Below are 19,261 nucleotides of genomic sequence, written 5' to 3' on the forward strand. Positions count from 1 at the left end.
TATTTGTGAACGTCTCTAATACCCACCTCCCTTAAGGTAGTTTATTTCTCGTAACAATTGAAGTAGGTGGGCAGGGCTGGTATGACACCAACACAGTGCCAGGGACCTACGCTCTGTCCGTTTGCTCTGTCATTCCGAGGATGCTGCTCTCAAATCACCATCAGATTTATAATCCAGTCCACAGGAAGGGAGAGGGCATCCTCCCCTTTTATTTTAGGGGCATAATTTGGAAGTTACACACATCAGTTCTACACACATCCTATTGGCCAGAATCATGCCACCTGACCACCAGCTACAAAGGAAGCTGCAAAATGTAGTCTTTAGCTGGGTGACTGTGTGTTCTGCTAAACATCTCTTCATGCAGAGGAAGGAGAATAGATGCCGGGTTTGGGGGAGGAACCAGCAGCTCTGCCCCAGCAGCTGCTTTGGCACCCTCAAAACCAGGGGTGTCACAGTCTTCCTACATTGTCAGTCCTGTCCAAGTGAGGCCCCACTTTGTGTACGTGGGTTTCTGAGGAGTTATTTGTATATCAAAAGTGTTTTCACAAACTTACTTGGTCATCTTCATTTTTAAAAAAACATCTATTAAAATTTTTTTTTTTTAAATTGGGGAATATTTATTGAGGAATTAAATTGGGGAAAGTGTGTTTCTCCAGGGCCCATTCAGCTCCAAGTCATTGTCCTTCAATCTATTTGTGGATGGCGCAGCTCAGCTCCAAATCCAGTTGCCGTTTTCAATCTTTAGTTGCAGGGGGCGCAGCCCACCATCCGATGAGGGAATTGAACTGGCAATCTTGTTGTTGAGAGTTTGCGCTGTAACCAACTGAGCCATCCGGCCACCCCTCATCTTCATTTTTGATTGATCGTATTTATTTATACCTCACATTGTTTGACAAAGTATTAAAGAGACTTCTGTGGGAAGGGGAAGCCAACACACTGGCTCAGAGTTTCTTTGCTTCCTGCATTTCATACAAATTTAAAGGCACATTCAAACCCCAAAATACTTTTATTCCTTTAAGTAACCAATTCCAAATTTATTTGTTTTATAAGTTGGAAATTTTATCTACTGGAATTTCTGTAAAAATGTTCTAAACATTTTCCCAGTCTCCAAAACTAAGGGTTGATTTCATTTTTATCTCTAGCTTCTCTCTGGAGAATGGTAGCAGAGAAGAAAAAGATTGTGGCTACTCCTATGTATCAAGAAGATCTAAGAAAATTAGCCTCAATCTCTTGGAGGTTTATGTTCAAGAAGACAATAGTATCCCAGGCTCTCAAGATGTAAAATCCACTTGGCAAAACCCAAAAGGAAACTGAAACTTTATTTAAATAAATGGTTTTGCAATATCTTGGATGGTTTGTGGGCTTGTGTGCTTTAGACTAGTCATGCAAGAGCATGTATGATGCATGTGTGCCCACGTGTGTGAGGGGGTGGAGGTTGGGAGTGGGACACAAAGACTGTTGTGGAGATCCACTGACGTGATGGATATATTGGGATTAGGGGGACATGGCACATGTTTCACCCCCTCGCTCAGTCCCTAATCCCTGACTATTTTTCCCAGCAAGAGACCATCCCCTTTGCCACTCCCTAGTTTTCTTTCTCTGGCAGCTAATGAAGCAGCTGCTGAGCCAGCTCTGGTTTTCAGGAAGTCAGATGACCTTTCCTCTCTCTGTGCTCTCTGCCTCTCCCTGCCCCTAAAGTGGACACCATGGACCCACTAATGGCTGTCCTTTGCCTGCTGCCCCTATTCTCAGGTAGGAGCAAGGGTAGGGGATGTGGGGGTCCTGTGGGGGAGGCCAGTACTGCCAGGTCGAGTTTCCATGCATGAAACAGGCAGCCGCTTTTGGTTTCCTTTTCTCATCTATGCCTTCCTTCTTTTCCTCATTTCTGTGTCGTGTGCCCACGCCACAGGCTTGGCTGCAGGCATTCCATCCTGCCCTCAGAACGTGCAAATCTTGGGTGGCAATTTCACTCTCAGCAACGGCTGGGCCCCTGGAAGTGTCCTCATCTACTCCTGTCCCCTGGGCCGTTATCCATCCCCGGCATCTCTGCTGTGCTTGAGCCATGGACAGTGGCAGACCCCGAGATCCACCCGGCTGACAAAGGCGGTCTGCAAACGTGAGGCTCCCCAGGGCTGTGCTCGGGGCACCCTGCCAGTGGCCACCTGGGAGCCTCCATTCAGGAGTTGCTCTGGGTGGAGCTTAACCTGGCTGGATGGTGTGGGAGAGATGACAGAGCTACTTTTCCATGGGGCTTTGCAAAATAGTGGGAAAATGTCAATATCCTTAGCCAGGCACTGGAGGCATGCTTTGATGGAGATTGCGGGGTGCTAAAGCCAGGGATGACTTTTAAAACACTCAGCAGTTGACTTCACAGTACTGGCTATTCAGAAAGGACGTTGGATGGTCCTGGAATCCCCTGCTGTGCCAGGCATTACCCCTTTAATTATCCATTCATGGGACATCTGAGGACCCCAGGGGAAGGGCTGGAGTGACCATGCCCTCCGGGGGCTGAAATAAATGGCTATTTACCAATCTATTAGGTTGAACTGTGTGAAATTGCCAATGTTCAACCAGTTGCCAAAAGCAGCAATCTCACCTGCATCAACCTAATATTTAGACAGCCAGCTGGCTATCTCCTGCATCCAAGCTGAACGACAGCCGCTGGATGCCCAGCCCAGCTGTTATCTGTCCGCACCTGCATCTCCTTCCCCTTCTCTCCAGCTGTTCGTTGCCCAGCACCTGTTTCCTTTGAGAACGGCATGTATACCCCACGGCTGGGCTCCCACCCTGTGGGCGGCAACCTGAGCTTCGAGTGTGAGGACGGCTTCACGCTGCGGGGCTCGCCTGTGCGGCAGTGTCGCCCCAACGGCATGTGGGATGGGCAGACGGCCGTGTGCGACAACGGCGGTGAGTGCCCTGACTGATGTCCTCATGGGGGCTGGGGACTTCCAGGAACCCTGGAACCAAATGTGTGTCCAGGGAGCCTCTGTGAGGACAGGGGACTGGTGTTCCTAGTGCCAAAATAATTCCTGGATTTTGGTAAATTGAGATCTACAGGTCACACATCACCCACCTGCAGGGAGCCTGGTCTGAGGCAGTCGGTTCTGAGCTTCAGATCCAACATAAAGGCTCCACATACTGTCTGCCTTGCTTTCCAAATGCCTCAAAGCAAGGTTGGTATTCAGGCCCCATGGGATTGCAGGGACGCACAACATGCTGAGAGCAAATAGAGTATTTTGCTGAAGCGCCTTTGGAGCCGGTTTGGGTGCAAGCCCAGCTCTGACGTGGACAGACTTTGGGCAGGTTATTTAACCTCCCTATGCCTCAGTTTCTGCATCTGTAAAGTGGGGACAGTAAGGGTGCCAACTGCATGGGGTCATCAAGTGGCTTAAGTGGGCAGGTATTAGTAAGCACCCAGAACAGCCCTTGGAATCTGATAAGCGCCATGTACACTTTTGTCTTGGTTATTACTGTCCCTGTGAGGGGTGAGGGGTTCTGCGGGACAGAAGTAGGGTCCCAGGAGTCCCTGCAGTCACATACATTGGTCTGTGCATTTTGGGAGCTTCCTGGACCACAGTTCTGAGCACATAATACAGAAGACACAGAGTCCACGAGATGGCAGGACTGTACCCTCACCATGTGTCCTGGCTGTTGGCTCCCTATTCATGCCCTTGATCTGCCAAAGAGCCATTTATGCAAACATAGTACAATTTATTTGAAAAGTGAGGCATAATCTACCTACAATAAAGTGTGCAGATCTGAAGTATGCAGCTTGGTGAAGTTTTACACGTATATCCACCCATATGATCACCCCCCACCCCCAAGATCTCTCTCTCGGACATGTTCAACGTCGCAGAAGTTCCTGTCCGCTCCCAAGAGGTACCACTCTTCTGATTCCTGTCTCCACTCCTGCCTCCCTACGTCAGTTTAGCTTGTTCTTACACCTCATACACGGAACCACACACAATGTGCTCTTTTGCATCTGGCTTCTGTTATTAAGCATTCTGCCTGTGAGATTTATCCATGTTGTCCTGTGTACCAGCAGCTTATTATTTTTACTTCTGTTAGTTCCATTTATCAATATATTACATTTGACTTATGCATTCTCCTGGTGATGGCCATTAGAAGTAAACATTCTTGTACGTGACTTTGGTGCACCTGTGCACTTGTTTCTCTTGATCGTGTTATGGAGGAGTGGAATTCCTGGGTGCATGGTCAGCCTATGTGTAGTTTGAGTGGGGCTGGCAAGTGGTTTCAACGACTGACACTCCAGCAATGTAACACAGTTCTGATGACTCATACTCTCTGACACTTGGAATTCCCTGTGTTTTTCTTTCTTTTTAAAATTTTTATTGGGGAATATTGGGTCACAGTGTGTTTTTCCAGGACCCATCAGCTCCAAGTCAAGTCGTTGTTTTCAATCTAGTTGTGGAGGGCACAGCTCACTGGCCCACGTGGGAATCGAACTGGCGACCTTGGTGTTATGAGCACTGTGCTCTAACCACTGAGCCAACCGGCTGCCCCTGTCTTTTTCTTTTTAGCCATTCTGGTGGGTGTGTAGTGATGGCTCATTGTGGTTTAGGCAGTGCCAATGTCCTCTGTGGAGATGAGCTCCTCAGCCAGCATCTTCCCTGGTTTGTGGGATGGATGTGGGTTGAATCCCTGGGTGGGGACTGGGGACTTAACTGGCAACCAAGGTCCCTGAGCTCTGAACATTTGGCCCTCCTTAAGGTTTTCTATCCACAGTCCTGAGAAGCACAGTTGTGGGGTCTCCCAAGGGGGAAGCTAAGGGGCCTGCAGAGGCTCTGAAGGGCCGGAAGGAGGAAGAGCTGGAGGAAGAGGGCAAGTAAGCAGGGCAAGAGGTCGAGGAGGTGAGTCCCTGCTCACTTCCATCTTCCTTTCCTTTGTTCACGTGCAGGCAGCCACTGCCCAAACCCAGGTATTTCGGTGGGCTCGGTGCGGACGGGGTCTCGGTTTGGCCTTGGGGACAAGGTCAGCTACCGCTGCTCCTCAAATCTGATGCTGACGGGGTCTGCGGTGCGGGAGTGCCAGGGCAATGGGGTCTGGAGTGGGACAGAGCCCATCTGCCGCCGTAAGTAGCCACCCTGAATCTCCCGAGACTCCTGGGCACACCCTCCTTACCCCCCTGGCCCTGGCTGACCCCAGTGGCTCTTCCCGCAGAACCCTACTCGTATGACTTTCCTGAGGATGTGGCCCCTGCCCTGGGTGCCTCTCTGTCCCACATGCTTGGAGCCACCAACCCCACCCAGAAGAAGAAGGGTGAGTGCTTGAGGTGGGGGCAGCAGGGTGCTGGGCATGCTTTCTGGGGCCCTGGCCTCCGGTGGGCTCAGCAGGACTGAGCTTACTGGAGAGGAGGCAGGGGGGCCTGACCGCCTTGGCAAGAGACCAGCTAGGCGGTGGAAATCTGAATCGTCCCCTTCCACATTTCTCCCAGAAACTGTGGGCCGAAAAATCCAAATCCAGCGCTCTGGTCACCTGAACCTCTACCTGCTCCTGGATGCCTCTCAGAGTGTGGCCAAAGAAGACTTCCGCACCTTCCAGGACAGTGCCATCCTCATGGTGGACAGGGTCAGGGCATAGGATTCTGGGCTCAGAGGGGCCTCCTGCACCCACTGTCTCTCTCTGTCTCCTTCCTTCCTCAGAATCCCACTCACAGCCACCTCCTGCAAGAAGTCTTCCCAGATTATATGCATGCCATGAAAGAATCATGGATTCAATTTATAGGATCCTATTTTTCATTCCACAAGGACTGCTGGAGCCCTTATTATGTGTCAGGCACTGTGCTGGGTGCGGGTGCTGGGGGCACCAAAGGTGAAGAAGACTGAGGTCCTAGTTTCTATGAATTCGTCATCTAGAACAGTGGTCTCCACAGAGGGGTACACAGGAATAATCCACCGGGGTGTGGCAGAAAAATACTGGTATCCCTGTTGAATAATTTAAATTTAAATTAAATTAATAACTTAATATTTAGTAATTAAAGACATTTCATATTTTGTGCATGTTTGTAGTGATGCACTTTATAAATATGAGTACACTTTATAAGTCTATGACCTATATTGGGGTATGTGCTTAAAATGTCCTTACTGACGGATGCAGACAGAAGAACTTGGAAGCCACCGGTTCATGTTCCTTGCCCACATTTTCCTTGGTAGCGTGCTTTTCAAAGTAGTTTGTGTGGATATATGTTTTCCCTCCCAGCTACATTTTAAAGGAGGCAGTTTTTTATGTCCCTTTGAGTCTCTCTTAGGACTTAAAATAACTTACTAACCCGCGAGGCTGCAAAATGCGACAGTTGGAGAAATGCCACACAGTCACGCTGACAGGTTCAAACCCTACCTCCACCTCCTACCAGTGGTGATCTGGGTCAGGCAGGGAAACCTCAGTTTCCTCATCTGGAAAATAAGGACCTCACAGAGTTGCTGTGAACATTAAATGAGGAGTGAGCCTATCACAGAGAGTAAATGGGTAACAAGCGTCAGCTTCCGGAATTCTTCCCAGCAACAGTTTCTTAGCGAGTGCCTCCCCATGGACCTTGCTGTTGCCAGTCCAGGTTCTCTGCCTCCACCAGGGCCCTTTGCTGGCTCTCTTACAAGCTCCCCTTCAGCTTCAGGGTCCCCTCACACTGCCTCCCATGTGCCCTTCACAGATTTTCAGCTTTGAGATCAACATTAGTGTCGCCATCATCACCTTTGCGTCAAAGCCCAAAATCATCTTGCCCATCTCGCACAAAAACTCCCGGGACGTGACCGAAGTGATCAACCATCTGGACAACATCAACTATAAAGGTATCGGTGTCATCAAGTGAAGGTGATGGGAAAGGAATGGAGGAGCTTTCCTGCACACAGATTCTGGACAAGTTAGAGAGACAGAGGCCTCTGGGTGGCGTTCAAGTTTCAGGGCTCTGGGGCTCTGGTTCCTCCAGTTTCTGAGTCAGGCTTGTGGTCCCAACTCCCACCAACTCCTGGCTTAGTCTCATGTGCTGTATGTCCAGTGCATCGTGCGGGTCTCCAGCTCCTTCCTGACGCCAGGACCAGACGGTCTGGTTTTCGTGGCTCGATGCCTTAGCCTCCCAATGTCATTACCTGGGGCGGGGTGGGGGGGCGGTAGGCAGCAGATGCTAACACAACCCAAGTTTTTTGTAAACCCCACTTTTAAATATGGGGGCTTTAGAGTGGCCTTGGATTGGGGCTATGCAATGAATACTTCTGAGGGGAATGGCTCTTAATGCCTGAACAGGCAATGATACCAAATCGCTATCTGGATATCCAAGGTCTGAGTTTATCAAACCAGTTGATAATTTCTTTTCCAGTGGTAGGGGAAATAGAGTGATTCCCTTCTCCCAGGTGGTAGGTGGGAATTTTCTAAGAGAGCCCTTCCTCTTTGCATATTTCAGACCATGAAAATGGAACTGGAACCAACATGTATGAGGCTCTAAATAGCGTCTATATCATGATGAATAACCAAATGCAACGCCTTGGTATGGACACAGTGGCCTGGCAGGAAATCCGACACGCCATCATCCTTCTGACAGATGGTGGGTGTCACCGTCTCTGTGAGTGAGGCTGGCACAGTGGAAGGAACACCAAGATGGGGTCCGAAGACCTGCATTCTGGTTCTCCCTCTGGCACTTTGGGCCTTGGTTTCTATTTATAAAGTGGTAAAAAATAGTGTTAAAAAAATAGAAACAGTGTTGAAGGTGACGAGGTTAATGATGACAATGACAATAAGAACTGCTCTCCATCCCTCACACAGTTTTTATGGAAATTTAAGAAATTTGTGTAGAAGTGCTTTGTGATTATAAATTAAATGTGAGTTATTGTCATTAGCTGGGAGGTCACCTAGAGTGAGCTAGGTGGGGGCGCGGCTCTGGATACTGGAGTCAAAGAGCAGACAGAAGGCAGGGCCGCAGTGGCTCTGGGCTCTGTCATCGATGTCTTGGTTTAGGCCACGTTGCATCGCCCTTCAGAGCTCAGTTTTCTTGTCTGTAAAATGAGGATTCCTACACTTCTTGGGGTTTCATGACAATAAAATGAAATAAAGTAAATGAAGGGTACCTGGAATACAGAGAATTTCAATAAATAATCTATCTTAAAACTTGGGTAGGAAATGTAAGTGTTGAGGTTCCCAGGATGAATGCCTCCCCATCCCTCTCGGGCTGTGGGGAATCCTGGTATGTCCACCGAGACAAACAATTGCTTTCCCTCCCTGTTCTAGGAAAGTCCAATATGGGGGGCTCTCCCAAGCCGGCTGTTGACAATATCAAGGAGATTTTGAACATCAACCAGAAAAGAAACGACTATCTGGGTGAGCACTGGCCCTGCCCCCTTCTCTGCTGCCCCTGCAGGGGGTGCCAGGCCCACAGCCAGGGGGCCCAGCATCTTGGCTCTCTTTCTAGTGAGACATTCCATCCCCTGCCCCCGCCACCCGCTGTGTCATACTGCATGAAGGCAGCCGAGTGTCACATTGAAGAGTCTGGAGTCAAACCACCCAAGGTTTCAACTGTGGGTTCATCTTTGATTGGCTGTGGCCATGGGCAGTTTCTTCACTTGTAAGAGGCCTTACCTCTTAGGTTAAGGGGTGGGGGGCAAATGCTCAGACGTTGCCTGGCACAGAGCGTGTTAGCAGCGCCACCATCACCGTCATCATTATCCACCCTTTTATGTTCCACGAACCTCTCCAGGAAGAAAAGGCCTGGACTCCTTGTGGGGACTGTCCCTGGCATTTCCCCTCTTAGCAGTACAGATAACTAGTTAAGGCTTCGGCAGTTGCAGACTCCAAAAGAACAATTCCTGGGGTTCAGAGTAAATAAAAATTGCACTGACTTTTGACCAGAAAAGAATTTCAGAGAGAGCGCTCCAGATAAGGAAGGGCAGCTGGTTTTGAACCTGCAAGTTTCACTTTCCCCTTGGGTCCTCTCTTTTCTGTCCTACCCCAAACTGCCCCTCAGTGGAAAGCAGATTCTTCTTTAAAACTCTGGCCTGAGAAAAGCAAAACCCAAACTCCACTCCCTAACTCCTTAGCATCACTGGAACAGGATTAAATGCTCAAAAACACTTTCTAAAAAAGAAGCAGAACTGAACGGAAATCGTTAAAGAAAACACGGGGGCAGGATCATTGTCTCGCACCTACTGCAAGTGCTCCATCCTGGCCAGTGCTCGGTTGCTTCCTGAGGGAAGACTTCCGAGCATCTCACTCCTTACACACAACACAGGGCCCTCTGGGAGCAAAAAGGCGGTGACTCCTTATGCAAAGGGTGGGAGACAGGCAGACTCTGTGGGCCACGGCAGGGCGGTTCTGGCTGGCACGCACACTCACTCAGAGGCTGCGCCTGGTTGGTTGTGTGAGCCCAGATTTTCCAGTGGGAAGAGGTGGTTCCAGGCCCCTCTGCCAGAGCCTGCATGTTACAGAGGAGACCAAATCTGAAGTTTCTCCTCTGTGTTATGTTCAGAGTTCTTTTTATTCATCTAGTCATTTAAAAGATCTTCTGAGAGCCCCTTCTGGGCTAAGCAGCATTCGAAGGATAGAGTTATAAATGAAACAGACAAAACTGCCTGCTTGCGTGGGGATGCCGTTCTGGAGGGGCCCTTGTATTAGTTTGCTAGGGCTGGTACAACCAATTATGCAAACTTGGGTGGCTCAAAACAACAGGAATTCATTCTCTCACATTCAGGAGGCTAAAAGTCCAAAATCAAGGAGTCAGCAGGGCCCTGCTCCCTCTGGAGGCTCTAGTCAAGAATCTTTTCTCACTCTTCCAGCTTCTGGTGACCCCAGGCCGTCCCTGGCTTGTAGGAGGGTCACCCAGGCTCTGACTCTGTCTTTACATCCCTTTCTTCCCTCAGTGCATCTCTGGGTTGTCCCATAGCATTCTCTCTGTGTGTCTGTGTCCCAAATCCCCTCTTAGAAGGACACGGGCCTCAGATCAGGGCCCACCCTAATCCAGTGTGACCTCATCTTAACTTGATCACATCCCCAAAGACCCTATTTCCAAACAAGGTCACATTCACAGGTTCTGAGGTTTAGGACTTGAACATGTCCTCTGGGGGAAACAATTCTACCCACTGTCGGCATTAAATAAGATAAATAAGGAACCCGCATGTCACGGTAGCTAGTGACATGTGCTAAGGTATAAAATGAAGCAGGCAGGGATGGAAGTGTCTGGGGCATTGCCGTTTTAGACAACGAGGCCAGGGAAGGATTGGCTGAGACAATGACATTTGAGTCAAGACTTAAAAAGGTAAGAAAGTGAGCCATGTGGGAAGTCTGGGGGCTGAGGGAGCCAGGCAGAGGCGTGGCTGTGCCAAAGGCCTGAGGTGAGAGCGCCTGCAAATTCGAGGAACTCCAAGAAGGTTATGCGGCTGAAAGAGGGAAGGCCAAGGAGTGGAGGAAATGAAGCCAGATAGGTGTGTGTGGGGGGTTCCAGCTCCTTAGGGCTTTGTAGGACCCAGTGAGTTCCAAAACACAGCCTCCTGTCTCACGGGGTAGCCCCCAGCCACACCCATGGTTCTGGTGATTTCCTCCTCCCCATCAGACATCTATGCCATTGGGGTGGGCAAGCTGGATGTGGACTGGAGAGAACTGAATGAACTGGGCTCCAAGAAGGACGGCGAGAGGCATGCCTTCATCCTGCAGGACCCCCCGGCTCTGTACCAGGTCTTTGAGCACATGCTGGGTGAGTGATCTTCGTCCGCCCTCTCCAGGCTGGGGAGGCAGTCAGGAGCCAGCCAGGGGCACAGCTTGGGAACCTGTTCCCAGCGCCCCTCACCTGCCTCCTTCCCCTCTGCTCCTCACACCTGCAGATGTATCCCAGCTCATAGACACCATATGTGGGGTGGGAAACATGTCAGCTAATGCCTCTGCCCAGGAGAGAACACCCTGGCATGTCACTATCAAGGTAACAGGAAGGCGGGATGGGGCTTGGGTGCCAGAGTTGAAAGTGGCCATGGGCCAGAGACACAGCAGGCCCTGAAGATCATCTGTTCTCCTGTAGCCTAAGAGCCAGGAGACCTGCCGCGGCTCCCTCATCTCAGACCAGTGGGTCCTGACTGCCGCTCACTGCTTCCGCCATGCCGATGAGGACCATTCCCTGTGGAGGGTCAACGTGGGTGAGGCAGGGCCCCCCCAGGTTCCTGACCCCCTGGCCAGAGCTCCCACCCCTTGTCCCTAGTCTCTGGGTCCTTTAGGAGCCCCAGTCCAGCCTAATGTGCCGTATTGTTCCTAGGGGATCCCAACTCCCAGTGGGGCAAAGACTTCCAAATTGAGAAGGTGGTGATCTCCTCGGAGTTCAACGTCTCTGCCAAGAAGCCTCAGGGAATCCGGGAGTTCTACGCTGACGACATTGCCCTGCTAAAGCTGGCCCAGAAAGTGAAGATGTCCACCCATGCCAGGTGCCAGCCTGTGGGGGGAGGGCATCCTCTGGGGTAGAATGCTCCGGGGAGCCCTGGAGAAGGGGGAACCAAGGACAGGCCTGTGTGACCCTCGCCCTTCTCCCCAGGCCCATCTGCCTTCCCTGTACGGTGGGGGCCAATCTGGCCCTGCGGAGACCCCCAGGCAGCACCTGCCGAGAGCACGGTGAGCGCTGGGGCTTCAGGTGTGTGAGGAGCTGGGACCTGAACTTGGGGGTGACTACACGAGCTGTGCTGCCGTCCCCAAGTCAGGGTAAAGGGACCAGCACCAACCTCCCCTTCTCCTTGACTGTAGAGAACGAACTTCTGAACAAACTGAGCGTTCCTGCTCATTTTGCAGCCTTGAATGGGGACACACTGAACATTAACCTCAAGACAGGGATGGAGGTGAGGGTCTCAGGCCTGGGAGGCTGTGGGGGATGGGATTCCCCTGGGGCATCTACTAGAATGTCTGTTTGCCTCCTCCAGCTCTGGCTGCTTTCTCCGTCTGACCCCGAGTCACTCCTGCTCCAAGGCCTAGCTGGACTGCCAGGTGTCCCCTGGGCCTGCTCATTCCATTCTTCTCTCCTGTTCCACCCTTACTGCAGTGGGCAAGCTGTATCGAGGTCGTCTCCCAAGACAAAAAAACGTTCCCCAATTTAACAGATGTCAGAGAGGTGGTAACAGACCAGTTCCTATGCAGTGGGACCGGGGAGGATGACAATCCCTGCAAAGGTGAGCGCCTCCCACCCAGCCCCAACTCTGGAGCCTGGATTCCTGAGGGGAAGGCCACCTGTGGCCAGCACGCATGCCAGGACACTGCACTGCCTCCATGACAGGGGAGCAGAGGAGAGTTGGGTGACAGTCTCTTGTCCCTTCTTTCTGCAGGAGAATCTGGAGGAGCAGTTTTCCTTGAGCGGAGATTCAGGTTTTTTCAGGTGAGGAGAGAAGGGAGAAGCTCACAGGACTGGGGTGGTAGGATCTTGGCCTTGTGGGGGACGAGGGAGGCCTTTGGAGGACACAGGGAGGTTGGGGCTTGGAGCTGGGGCTGTGGCAGCCTCCTGTCCCATTCTCGCCTTCTTCCAGGTGGGCCTGGTGAGCTGGGGTCTCTACAACCCCTGTAGCAGCACCAATAAAAACTCCCGCAAGAGAGCCCCCAGGGGCAATGTCCCGCCGCCGCGAGACTTCCACATCAGTCTCTTCCGCCTGCAGCCCTGGTTGAGGCAGCACCTGGAGGGTGTCCTGGACTTTTTGCCCCTCTAATCATGCCCACTGACCCCTCTGCTGTCCTGCAGGGCCTGCCATCTGTCCCATGTCCTACCTCTGAATGTCTGTCCCCAGACCCATCCTCACCCCGTGCCCACCCTCAGCTTAACGTGACTCACTCTCCTTTCACTTTCATGTGGAATTCCCCACTTATGAAATTAATAAAAATCAGTGATTTCCGCATGTGTCTGTGCCTCTGCCTGGGGGGCGGGGAAGCAGGAATGATTCCAGGAACTGCAGGAGGCAGGTCAGAGACCCTGCTGGACAAACAGTGGCTGGACTCTGCTCCGTAACAGTCAACGGGGGTGGGGGGAGCTGGGGCCTTATTTCTGGTCCCTAAGGGGGCAGTCTGGGCTTGCTGGGGAGGAGCTGTGGCAGAGAGGAGGTGTTGAAAGGGAGAGTCCTGGACCTTGCATGGCAAAGGGTGGAGCTTGTGCAGTTTCCAGTTCCTCGACTGGCAGCTCAGTGGGGCCCTCCCTCTTGGACATTCCGGAAAGTGATGTGGGTAGGGCGGGCAGGCTGAAGCACAGGTGCCAGCACACAGAGTGCATAAATCGCTGGCAGTTGTGAGGGGCAGGGGAAAGGACTGTGACCAGGCCTAGGTCTAGAGTTTCAGCTTGGACACTGAACCAAGCAGACACGCAGTGCAAGCTGGGGAGGCCACCTGCCTCCAGCCAAGCCTCTCTCCTGCCTTCCACCATCATGGGGAGCAGCCTCAGCCCCCGACTCTCCCTGGTGTCCTTGGTCCTGGGTCTCTTGACTGGAGGTAAGCCAGGGCCACCGCTTCCCCTCCTGCTGCCCCAGCACCCCTCCCTGGCCTTGTCAGGCCAGGCTTCATCAACCTGTTTCTTTAGGTGTGAGCATGACGTCCCAAAGCCCCTGCTCTCTGGAGGGAGTAGAAATCAAAGGTGGCTCCTTCCAGCTTCTCAAGGAGGGCCAGGCACTGGAGTACGTCTGTCCGTCTGGCTTCTACCCATACCCTGTGCAGATTCGCACCTGCCGGTCCACAGGGTCCTGGAGCGCCCTGCAGACCCAGGACCAAAAGATTGTCAAGAAGGCAGAATGCAGAGGTTGGAGGGTAGTGAGGGTGGGCGTGGGCCAGCAGAGGGCAGGAGCAGGTGGTGGGCAAGGTCCAGCATAGGATGAGATTAGAGTGTATTGAGACCAGGCAGGCTGTCGGGGGCTGGAGGTGGGAAGGAGGGAGGAGGAAGGAGGAAGGAGGAAGGCAGCTAACTTTACTAAGCATTTACCCAGCACTGGGCAGCCCTGGCAGTTAAAAGAACACTCGGGAGTGGGGAGGGAGGAGCAGCGGGACTCCCCACGGGTTGAGGGACCCTCCAGGGGCTGAAGGCGGACTCTGCCCCTGTGGGACCGAGAAGGTGCCATTTCTCAGTGACAGGGACCCCGAGACCAGGAGGGATACCCTAAAGGGCACCTTTCCCCTCTCAGTAACTTCTGCTTGTTCCTCTCCTCAAAGCAATTCGTTGCCCAAGACCACAGGACTTTGAGAACGGGGACTACTGGCCCCGATCCCCCTACTACAATGTGAGTGACCAGCTTTTTTTCCACTGCTATGATGGTTACACTCTCCGGGGCTCTGCCAATCGCACCTGCCAAGCAAACGGTCGGTGGGATGGGCAAACAGCCATCTGTGACAATGGAGGTGAGACGCATTGCCACCGCCACCCCCCCACCCCCAGGTAGCCGCTCCCTGACGGAGCTGCAGCCTGAGGAAGCGCCGTAACTGCTGTGCTCCCTCCGCCTGGCCCTCGGGGCCTCCAGCTTTGGCCCTCACCTCTGTGTCTCATGCCTCTGCAGCGGCGTACTGCCCCAACCCAGGCATCCCCATCGGCACAAGGAAGGTGGGCAGCCAGTACCGCCTTGAAGACAGTGTCACCTACTACTGCAACCGGGGGCTCACCCTGCGTGGCTCCCAACGGCGAACATGCCTGGAAGGTGGCTCTTGGAGTGGGACAGAGCCTTCTTGCCAAGGTGACCCTTGACCCATGCCCTCAGGTCAGATACTGCTCTCCCAACCTCAAGTTCCCACAGCGGCACACTGTCTGCTCCCTCTCTCCCAGCCCAGCTATTTCCACTTCTAAACCTCCCTGTAGAACATCCTCACTTCTGAGCCCTTCCCACCCTGGAAACCCACCATCCCCTCTCTCTGGTCACTGTGTCCCTGACCCTCCCAGACATTTGACCTGATTTCTGACCTCTCCCAGACTCCTTTATGTACGATACCCCTGGAGAGGTGGCCGAAGCCTTCCTGTCTTCTCTGACGGAGACCATAGAAGGAGTCAATGCTGAGGACGGCCACACCCCAGGTCTGAAGGCAGAGTGGGAGGCGGGGCAAGGAACCGAGGGGAGGATGGAGAAGGGCCAGGAGAAGCCCGCGTGCTGGAGCTTGAACGTCTCTGGTGGCACCTAGGGGAACAACAGAAGAGGAAGATTGTCCTGGACCCCTCAGGCTCCATGAACATCTACCTGGTGCTGGATGGATCAGACAGCATTGGGGCACGCAACTTCACAGGGGCCAAGAATTGTCTCACACACTTCATTGAGAAGGTGGGGTCCCCTCTCCCTGAATGTGGGGAGCCTGAATGTGCCTCACTGCCCTGCCAGGACTAGCTTCCAGTGTTCCTAGCCCCTCTGAGCCACAGGGTTCCAGAAAATCCCTAGGTCCTATTCTATCCTTCCCCTTTCCTTGAAGCCATTTCTTGACCTTTCCTGCCCCTGTGAACCTCAGGTAACCAGTCAGCGCTTGAGTCTCTTACTGACCTTCCCTATCTCAGAAAAGATGCTGAATTTTCTCAAGTATTCTACTTGCAGTGTCATGACCCTTTGCTGTTCTCAGGTGGCAAGTTATGGGGTGAAGCCAAAATATGGTCTAGTGACGTATGCCACAGATGCCAAAACTTTGATCAGAGTGTCTGAAGCAGAGAGCAGCGACGCAGTCTGGGTCACAGAGAAGCTCAATAAAATCAGCTACGAAGGTCAGAAGTCAGAAGGGAATGGTGGGAAGTTCATTTTTGAGGTCACAGGGTTCAGGGGTGTTGTGAGTCCAGCTGGGGGTGCAGGGAGGACCATTGTGTAGTCCATGGCTGGTCAGCAGTCATTGGGGGAACGGGGATTAGTGGGAACCTGTTAGGGGCTAAGGGTTGCTTTGTGGTCAAAGGGAAGTCACTGGGGTGACAACTGAAAAAGTTGGAAGAGGTGGGATCTCAGTTGCTGGTAGGCCTCTGGGGTTCAAGGGTGGCTTGGAGGACTAGATGAGGTGATGATGTCTTCCCTTCCCACAGACCACAAGTTGAAGACGGGTACTAACACCAAGAGGGCCCTCCAGGCAGTGTACAGCATGATGAGCTGGGAAGGGGACACCCGCCCTGAGGGCTGGAACCGCACCCGCCACGTCATCATTCTCGTGACTGATGGTCAGAAGGGCCCTTTCTCCTGCCGGGCTCCCCACCCTCTCACACCAGTGTGTGGCCTTTAAGTCCACATGTAACACTGGACTCATGGTTGGGTCCCTGAGCAGCAACCGTGCTCAGGCCCCCCATGTTGATCACATTCTGGACCCTTTACAAAGAGGGATCCTTTTCCTCAAAGCCCTCCGTGATCTGTTACTTCCATCCTCTCCCCAACCTGTATACCCAGCCATGTGTGTCACTGCTTCCAGCCAGTTTATCTTCCTTGACCCTCTTCATTCTTTCCTTCCTGGCCTCCTCCTCTCACTGTTCCTCTCTCTTCTACAGGCTTGCACAACATGGGCGGGGACCCAGTCCCTGTCATTCAGGACATCCGGTCCTTGCTGGACATTGGTAGGGATCGCAAAAACCCCAGGGAGGATTATCTCGGTGAGTTTTATTGCCCAGGACACTGCCCTGCTTTCTCAGCTCCTGCCCCCTCAGTCCCGGGCCTGGACCTTCCCCATTCCGTTTTCTCCCCCAGACGTCTACGTGTTTGGGGTTGGGCCTTGGGTGAACCAAGAGAACATCAATGCTTTGGCTTCCAAGAAGGATAAAGAGCAACATGTGTTCAAAGTCAAGAACATGGAAAACCTGGAGGATGTGTTCTTCCAAATGCTTGGTAGGAAAATACCAGAAAGGTATAAGATGATCAGGAAACTCAGCTCTCTCCCCAGGGCCCCCAAGATCACTCATCCTCTTCTCCTGAAGCCCTGGCAGTCTGGTGGGCCCTTGTCATTCCTCCTCTCTACCTTAGAGTCGTTATTCTCGTTTCCTGGCACTGTCCACTTCCTGATCTTAAAATCACAGAGCTCCAAATGACGTTGGAAATCTTTTTAAGTCCCTTGTTTTATAGTAGTGGAAACTGATGCTGAGAGGTCAAGGGCCAGCAAGCTAGCAAGAGTTGGGCCTGAGATCAGCCAGGTCTCTGATCTTAGTCTCAAACACTTTTCACTGTACCGCAGTGATTCCTTGCCCTTTACATATGGAAAGAAACACCCCTGTCTTTCCTTTCCTCCTCATGGGCTTTAGCATCCCAGACATGTAGGTGTCCCTCCCCAAAGGTGCCATTGGAAGCGTGCCAGCTCTCAGCACTGCCCTCCCTTGCAGATGAGACGCAGACTCTGAGCCTCTGCGGCATGGTGTGGGAGCACAGCAAGGCCACTGATCACCACAAACAGCCGTGGCAGGCCAAGATCTCAGTCACGGTAAGCATGGCTTCCCGGCGGTGAGGCTCATGGGAGGCGAGGTCAGGGTGAAGTGCGGGTGGGAAAGGGCAAGTCTGTTTTCGACTGTGGTGTTTGGAAACTGAGCTTCCCCCTCTGCCGTTCTGTTCCCAGCGCCCTTTGAAGGGCCATGAGAACTGCATGGGTGCTGTGGTGTCTGAGTACTTTGTGCTGACAGCGGCACACTGTTTCACGGTGGACGACCAGAAACACTCAATCAAGGTCAGCGTGGGTAAGGATGATGTCATGAATCAATTCTGAGCGTCAGCCTCGCCTTCCAGGCACCACACCCTTTCTCAAGAGCCCATAGTCTACCCATCCTCAACATAGCCACCTCCTTTGCACGGTGGACCAGTTAGGGATGACAGGACCAGAGGCAGGAGGCCGCCCAGAGAGGTACCCACTCTCCTCCCACCTCAGGAGGGAAGCAGGACTTGGAGATAGAAGAAGTCCTATTTCACCCCAAGTACAACATCAATGGGAAAAAAGCAGAAGGAATTCCTGAATTTTATGACTACGATGTGGCCCTGATCAAGCTCAAGAAGAAGCTGACATACAGTGAGACTCTCAGGTGAGACATCTGGCTCCCTGAGGAAAGGCTGGGAGATGTGGGGCTGGCAGACGGGGGCAGATCCAGAGTTTGCCCATCTCTCCTGAACAGGCCCATCTGTCTTCCCTGCACCGAGGGAACAAATCAAGCTTTGAGGCTTCCTCGGTCAACCACCTGCCAGAAGCAGAGTAAGATACTCAGGGAGGAGCACTAGGGTGAGATTCTGAGACAAGTGGGGCTCAAGGGACTGTAGGAGATGACGCCCAGCAGAGGTCCTAGCTCACAGGAAGGGGTTGAGGGACTTGTGCTGAGTGCCAATGGCAATGGAGAGACAGATGGTCGGGGGAGGGAGTGCTGGAATGACCCGGTCGGTCCATTTGCCCAGTGGAAGAGCTGCTCCCTGCAAAGGATATCAAAGCTCTGTTTGTGTCTGAGCTGCTCAAGGATGGGAGGAAGATGCTGGTTCGGAAGGAGGTCTACATCAAGAACGGGGATAAGGTGAGGAACGTGGGGTCCTCAGGAGGTCCTTGAAGCCCAGGCACCCCTAAGCAAGCTTTGTTCATCACCCTTTCCTCTCTCACGCTTCCCACCTCACCTACAGAAAGCTGGATGTGAGCGAGATGCTCAAAAGGCCCCAGGCTATGAGAAAGTCAAGGACATCTCTGAGGTGGTCACCCCCAGGTTCCTTTGCACTGGAGGCGTGAGTCCCTATGCTGACCCCAACACTTGCAGAGGTGAGAGAAGGCTCCTTGGTGGTGCCGCAAGCTCCTGAGGCCCAAGTCGTTTTCCCTACAGCTTCTCCTCCCCTATGTAGGTGATTCTGGTGGCCCCCTAATTATCCACAAGAGGAGTCGCTTCATTCAAGTGAGTTTCCCCTTGCCTATCTGTGGGGAGATGCCAAGCGGTCACCTTGCGCCCCAACGCAAGAAAGCTCAATGCATGTGGCTGGAGAGGGGAGGGGGAGCCTGCCTCAGCTCAGCACTAGTCCTGGAACGGCGTCTGGCCTGGGTGCTGGAGGACAGCACCGAGCTGGGTCCCTAGTCTCATTCTTCTGGGTCAGTGTAGATGCAATTGGTAGTTGTGCTTCCTGGAGGAAGGAGTTCTAACAGTGCCCCATGGCACCCCCGGCCCCTCCAGGTTGGCGTGATCAGCTGGGGCGTAGTGGATGTCTGCAGAGACCAGCGGCGGCAGCAGTATGTGCCTGCTCACGCCCGGGACTTTCACATCAACCTCTTCCAAGTGCTGCCCTGGCTCAAGGACAAGCTCCAAGAGGAGAATCTTGATTTTCTGTGAGGGCTTTGCTGCTGGAAAGGGGAATGAGGTCAAATTAAAAGAGCTGCGACAATACCT

General features: G+C 52.8%; 2 protein-coding genes across 2 annotated transcripts; both read left to right on the forward strand.

Moving 5' to 3' along the window:
• The first annotated feature begins 1,594 nt into the window (after positions 1–1,594).
• Positions 1,595–12,851, forward strand: C2 (complement C2). The gene is made up of 18 exons (XM_019715522.2): positions 1,595–1,752; positions 1,910–2,116; positions 2,722–2,907; positions 4,919–5,092; positions 5,182–5,280; positions 5,456–5,589; positions 6,668–6,806; positions 7,415–7,555; positions 8,236–8,325; positions 10,550–10,690; positions 10,818–10,912; positions 11,009–11,123; positions 11,240–11,405; positions 11,513–11,589; positions 11,719–11,810; positions 12,011–12,137; positions 12,291–12,340; positions 12,489–12,851. Exons 1-18 carry the CDS (start codon positions 1,707–1,709, stop codon positions 12,663–12,665), a joined length of 2,256 nt encoding a protein of 751 aa, XP_019571081.1. The 5' UTR covers positions 1,595–1,706; the 3' UTR covers positions 12,666–12,851.
• A 169-nt stretch (positions 12,852–13,020) lies between these two features.
• CFB (complement factor B) lies at positions 13,021–19,258 on the forward strand. The gene is made up of 18 exons (XM_019715521.2): positions 13,021–13,434; positions 13,523–13,738; positions 14,146–14,331; positions 14,487–14,660; positions 14,894–14,995; positions 15,100–15,236; positions 15,526–15,664; positions 15,971–16,102; positions 16,424–16,525; positions 16,620–16,757; positions 17,246–17,343; positions 17,476–17,593; positions 17,782–17,932; positions 18,023–18,099; positions 18,297–18,409; positions 18,513–18,645; positions 18,726–18,775; positions 19,049–19,258. Exons 1-18 carry the CDS (start codon positions 13,371–13,373, stop codon positions 19,202–19,204), a joined length of 2,286 nt encoding a protein of 761 aa, XP_019571080.2. The 5' UTR covers positions 13,021–13,370; the 3' UTR covers positions 19,205–19,258.
• The last annotated feature ends 3 nt before the right edge of the window (positions 19,259–19,261 follow it).

Source organism: Rhinolophus sinicus, linkage group LG05, assembly GCF_036562045.2.
Source record: "Rhinolophus sinicus isolate RSC01 linkage group LG05, ASM3656204v1, whole genome shotgun sequence".
Taxonomy (NCBI): domain Eukaryota; kingdom Metazoa; phylum Chordata; class Mammalia; order Chiroptera; family Rhinolophidae; genus Rhinolophus; species Rhinolophus sinicus.